This window comes from Podarcis liolepis (genome assembly GCF_965112155.1).
Source record: "Podarcis liolepis genome assembly, chromosome: 10".
NCBI classification, from domain to species: Eukaryota; Metazoa; Chordata; class Lepidosauria; order Squamata; family Lacertidae; genus Podarcis; species Podarcis liolepis.
Window position 1 is genome coordinate 38,972,954 of NC_139562.1, and position 6,154 is coordinate 38,979,107.

At 46.6% G+C, this 6,154-nt stretch overlaps 1 protein-coding gene across 1 annotated transcript; it reads right to left on the reverse strand.

Moving 5' to 3' along the window:
* Window positions 1–2,234: 2,234 nt before the first annotated feature.
* On the reverse strand, window positions 2,235–4,674 carry LOC310687427 (uncharacterized protein). Its single transcript, XM_083462480.1, has 2 exons — window positions 3,718–4,674; window positions 2,235–3,135 (listed from the first exon to the last, which is right to left on the reverse strand). Exons 1-2 carry the CDS (start codon window positions 4,654–4,656, stop codon window positions 2,416–2,418), a joined length of 1,659 nt encoding a protein of 552 aa, XP_083318606.1. The 5' UTR covers window positions 4,657–4,674; the 3' UTR covers window positions 2,235–2,415.
* Window positions 4,675–6,154: the final 1,480 nt, after the last annotated feature.

Sequence of the window (6,154 nt, forward strand, 5' to 3'; positions counted from 1 at the left end):
GTCAGTGTCCTTCTTGAACTGTGGTGCCCAGAACTGGACACAGTACTCCAGGTGAGGTCGGACCAGAGCAGAATACAGTGGCACTATTACTTCCCTTGATCTAGATGCTATACTCCTATTGATGCAGCCCAGAATTGCATTGGCTTTTTTAGCTGCTGCGTCACACTGTTGGCTCATGTCAAGTTTGTGGTCAACCAAGACTCCTAGATCCTTTTCACATGTACTGCTCTCAAGCCAGGTGTCACCCATCTTGTATTTGTGCCTCTTTTACTATATTACTATAGATCTTTTACTATATTTTATTAGATCTCCTTTTTAAAGCAAGGGGACATGCCAATCTCTTGCATTGCTGCTATGGCCTCACCATGGCCTCACCAAAATGCTGCTATGGCCTCACCAAAATGTTACACCAATTGCAGACTTGGGGCTCTCTAATTTCAGCGGTGCCCTGCGCAACACTAAAATTTGGCATTCCCCACCTCTCACACTCCATTCTTGGTTGTGGTGCCCCCTGCAGCTGAACTGCTCATACTACCATAAAACCAGCTCTGCCTTACACCTATCAGCTTATCTGCAGTGATGTCCAAACTTTTTTCAAAGAGGGCCAGATTTGATGAAGTGAAGGGCCATGAGAGCTGACCAAAGTTGTTGACCTTTTTTTTTGCAATGAAACTGTTGAGCTTTTTTTTTTTTTTTTAGGATTTTCGCCCAGAAAATAAACTGCCACAGGGGCCGGATTAAGCTCCTGAAACGGACTTTGGACATGCCTATGCATATACAACTCAGAAAAACTTCAAGTAATCTGAAAAAATGAGTTATGGGTCAGAAAAAACTTAGTCCTTACAGTGCCATCAGAGTAACGAACATATCCACGATTTCTCAGGAACCCATAGATGGCCATTCATGTCATTGAAATATATCCACTAGATACTCTCAGAACTTGAGTTACCCATTGAAAATGTAATGTGCCATTTCCTGGCATCAAGACTTCCCGGCACTCCCTAAACCATATTCAGGAACATGGATATTTCCTCAGAGCACATCATGCTGAGTGAAGCCTTTTGATATCTTTCCTGGCTTTCATCCATACACTAGCCGGAGGGAAAACATTCCTTGATGTTCCATGGAACTGCACTGTTGTGGTTACAGGCACTAATTTTTTCTAGTGATGACTTGTTGACTTCTATAGCAACAAAGCACCTTCCTAGGACTTGGGGAAGGCAGAAAGGGGAGGCTGCCATCTAACCAATGTCCATGTTTGTTTGCTTAAGCATTTCCAGTCTCTGATGCACATGGCAGCCAAAGCAACAGACAAAGGAGAACAGGAATACTATATAAAGAGACAAAACGGAATGGGGAGAAGTGAGTGGAAGGAAACACTCTCTAAGTTAAATGAGCTGCAGGCTTTACAGGACAGTATTGGTGTAAGGGAGCCATGATGATGGCAGCAGTAAGTTGTATCTGACTTGTCCCTGTGAAGAGAATGAAGCGTTCTGCACTGATTGCAGATACTGAGCTCTCTTCAAAGACAGCATCGTATTACACATTGCAGTCTCAATGGAAGGTTCTGTAGTAGTCTTCCCCATCCAACACAACTCCCATCATCCTTGACCATTAGCTATGTTGGCTATGGGATCTGGACTCCAACATCTGATGGGCACCAGGTTCAGGAATGTTTTAAAACAGTGTTTCCCAACCTTTGGTCTCCAGCTGTTTTTGGACTACAACTCCCATCATCCCTAGATAGCAAGACCAAAGGTCAGGAATGATTGGAATTGTAGTCCAAAAACAGCTGGAGACCAAAGGTTGGGAAACACTGCATAGCTGACTGAGTCCAATCCCTGTCTCAGCTGAACAGATGAAACTGGTTTATCAGCTGAGATAGTAAAGGGCGCTTCATATTGTATTCAGTATAATTTAATTATGAAGGCTGTTGGGATTTTCATCGAGACCTAGGATTTTATATGTAGTCATCTAGTATGAAATGATATCCTCATATACTTTAATTAGGAAATCAGGTCTCTGTGGTGTAAGTAACAGTAGAGACACCAAGACAGTCACTGCCTGTAGGGAAAAAAAATTATCTGCTTTTAAATAAGAAGAATTCTGCTTCTCAGAATTCCTCACTTTATTTGAAAAACTCCCCAGTGAATTAGCAAGATGCATACTTGTCCCATTATGTTTGCAAGCAATTAATAATAATAATAATAATAATTTTTTATTTATACCCCGCCCTCCCCAGCCAGGGCCGGGCTCAGAGCGGCTTACAAGCAATAATAAAAACAAGATGAATGATTACAACTTAAAAACAAAAATAAAATACAACATTAAAATAATGGAACATTAAAATATTAAAATGTAGCCTCATTGCAGGAGGAAAAGGAAAAGAAAAAAGAAAGAGAGGGAGGGAGAGAATCAAATTGGCTCCAAGCCAAAGGCCAGGCGGAACAACTCTGTCTTACAGGCCCTGCGGAAAGAAATCAGATCCTGCAGGGCCCTGGTCTCATGAGGCAGAGTGTTCCACCAGGCCGGAGCCAGAGTTGAAAAGGCCCTGGCTCTGGTTGAAGCCAATCTAACTTCCTTAGGGCCTGGGACCACTAGGGTGTTGTTCTTTATGGACCTTGAGGCTCTCCGTGGGGCATACCAGGAAAGGCGGTCCCGTAGGTACGATGGTCCTAGGCCGTGAAGGGCTTTAAAAGTCAAAAGCAGCACCTTAAATCTGACCCTGTACTCCACCGGGAGCCAGTGCAGCTTGAAAAGCACTGGGTGAATATGCTCCCATTGCAAAGACCCTGTGAGGAGCCTCACTGCAGCATTCTGTACCCGCTGGAGTTTCTGGGACAGCTTCAAGGGCAGCCCCGCATAGAGCGAATTACAGTAGTCAAGCCTGGAGATGACCGTCGCATGGATCACTGTGGCCAGGTCGGAGCGGGAAAGGTAAGGGACCAACTGCTTGATGTGGCGAAGGTGGAAAAATGTCGCCTTGGCTGTTGCTGTAACTTGCGCTTCCATGGAAAGGGAGGTGTCAAGGATTACACCCAAACTCTTAATGGAAGGCAATGGCACTAATTGGGCCCCCGCAAGAGAAGGGAGTTGGTCCCTCATCCCCATGCCATCCCGACCTAGCCATAGGACCTCTGTCTTCGAAGGATTTAGTTTCAATCGGCTCCCACGAAACCATCCAGCCACAACTTCCAAGCATCTGGTCAGTGTGTTCGGGGCTGAGTCGGTGTGGCCATCCATCAGCAGATAGAGCTGAGTGTCATCAGCATATTGGTGACAGCTCAGCCCAAAGCTCCGGATAATCTGGGCAAGGGGGCGCATAAAGATGTTAAAAAGCATCGGGGAGAGAATTGCACCCTGCGGCACTCCACACACCAAGGAGTGGCGCAACGACATTTCCCTCCCTAGTGCCACCCTCTGTTACCGACCAGAGATAAAAGAGCACAGCCAATTATGGGCTATGCCCTGTATCCCCACGTCTGCGAGGCGGTGGTCCAGAAGATCATGATCGACCATGTCGAAGGCTGCTGACAAATCTAAAAGGATCAGCAGTCCTGACCTGCCTCGATCCAGTTGTCTACGGATATCATCTGTTAGGGCAACCAGAGCCGTCTCCGTCCCAAAACCAGGACGGAAACCGGACTGAAATGGATTTAATGCCGATGTTTCCTCCAGAAACCTACCAAGCTGTTCAGCAACCACTCTCTCAATTACCTTACCCAGGTATGGAAGATTTGAAACTGGGCGGTAATTGGATAGGTCTAAGGGATCTAATGAAGTTTTCTTTAAGAGTGGACACACCACTGCTTCCTTCAGTTCCCCTGGGAATGTCCCCGTGTCAAGGGACAAATTGATAATTTCAACCAGTGGGGTCCGCGCAACATCTGGACACTCCCTAATCAGCCAAGACGGGCACGGATCAAGGAGGCAGATGGTGGGCCTACCAACTTGGAGGAATCTATCCACATCAGTAGGGAGTATCCGATCAAAATGGTCCAGCACTGGACCTGAAGTCAGTCGAGGGGCCTCCAGTTCAGTCACTGTATCTAAATTGGCAGGGAGGTCACGGTGGAGCAACAGGACTTTCTCTGCAAAAAAGCTCGTGAATGCCTCACACCTGTGGGTCGAATTTGTGCTTAAATTTGGTTGTCCTCCTAAGGACGTTATTGACCTAATTATTCTAAAAAGTTGTGCCGGGCGAGAGCTAGCGGATGCAATGGAAGCTGCAAAGTAAGATTTCTTAGCAGCTTTCATAGCCATCTCATAGGCTTCCATAAGCGTCCTATAAGATGTTCTTGAGGCTCCGTCACGAGTCCGTCGCCATACTCGCTCTAGCCGTCTGAGATCCCGCTTCATTTTCCGGAGCTCCTCAGTAAACCAAGGGACCCGGTTTCGACGGGGTCGCAGAGGGCGCTTAGGCACGATCTCATCAATGGCTGCCAAGAGCCGGTTATTCCAGTCCTCAACAAGGTCATCTAATGAGTCGCCAGGAGGAGCAGGGTTCCGCAAGGCTTGTCGGAATCTATCAGGATCCATCAGTTTTCGCGGATGAGCCCAAATAGGTTCCCCACCCGAGCCGGGGAGGAGCGGGAAGTCAATCTTGGCTTTCAAAGCATAGTGATCAGACCATGGCACTTCCACAGCGGGGAGCATGATCACATCTATGCCAGCCCCAAAGATCAGATCCAGCATGTGGCCTGCTTGATGAGTGGGGCCCAAAACAAACTGGGAGACAGACTTCTGGGTTAGCGCCATCGGCAATGGCGGAGTTCCTCTGACCGAGAGGAACCCGCTCCGCGAAAATCGGGCGAAGGCAGAGACTTCTCAAAAATCCCAGGCAGAAGAAGCCTGGGAACGTGGGATTTGGCTGACACCAAGAGCGCCTCCCCTACTCGCAGGGAAACCCTTTTTCGGGGATCCAAAGCGAAGTGGGGTGAGTGGCGCGGTGTTTTGAATCGACCGCTACTTTTACAGAGTGAAGCCGCACAGCCGTTGCCGGAGAGCGCTGACTTTTTCCTGTGGACAATTGGACTCTAAACAAGTACCCGTGAGTAGAACAGAAAATTGGACTACGAAACATTTTAATTTGGCACCGAAGCGGGAAGGTTCTAAACAGGAAGTCCGCCTTCCGCTTTTGTAAATAGATTGAAGCAAAAATTTTGCAAGCTAAAGTCTGGAAAGTCGTATATAAAGGACTAAATTTCCTTCAGTTTAAACCACCAAAACCCCTCTTGGAAGCAGGAGAAGAGGGGGGGAATCTTAGATTGTTTAAGCCTGCAGGAGAGAGAGTAAAGAAAGATAAATTTCCACCGTCTCAAACCTGGGAACGGGGTGTCAGAGACAGAAATTTTTGGGGAAGTTCATTGACTGTGAATGGAACGTCTTTTGACAGATAGTTAAAAAAGAGAAACATATTGATCCCAATGTTGCCTTTTGCATTCAAAAGAAACAAAATATTTGAAAAATGAAAGTAATTTTCTTTTGTTGGTCCTGCTTTCAAAAGATGGATACAAATTGAAATTGTCTCCTCTGGAGGGAGCTTGTTAAACTGTTGCTGGAGTCGATCTGGGGAATTTCACAGCTGTGGAGATTAAGGATCGTGAGACCAGACTCTGACCTTGGATAAGAATGTGTTTAGAAGAGGTTTTGGTGCTTGCTCTTTGCAAGACAAGCGCTTTGTTGGAGCAGCTGCATGAGAAGATGGATATGATGACTGTTGCAGTCAATAATTTTGGACAAACAGTGAATACTCATATAGAAACCATTCAGGAACCAACCCAGGAATCTGTTTTGACAGGGTAAGTGCAAGTGCAGAAGATAATGGAGGAGGTTGTTGTTGAACCTCAAGTAACACAAATGGAGAGACCCGAGGCCCTGCAGGAGCATAAGCTGATGTTTTTGAAGACCGAACCTGGAGAAAGTCAGATTTGGAGAGAGGGAGTATTGTTTGGTTTGGAGATGGGAAGTTGGTTGGATCCCCCTAGGCAGGGACATTTTGGCTTTTGGGATTTGGTTTTGGGCCAGGGGGGGTCTGGAGTTGTGGGGGCTCTTAACTTTGGAGGGACTTTGAAACATGCTTTTAAATACTTTCTGGTTTACAGTGCTGACTGTGGAGAATGGGCTGACCTGTCGAAGGGGGACGGAGATATTG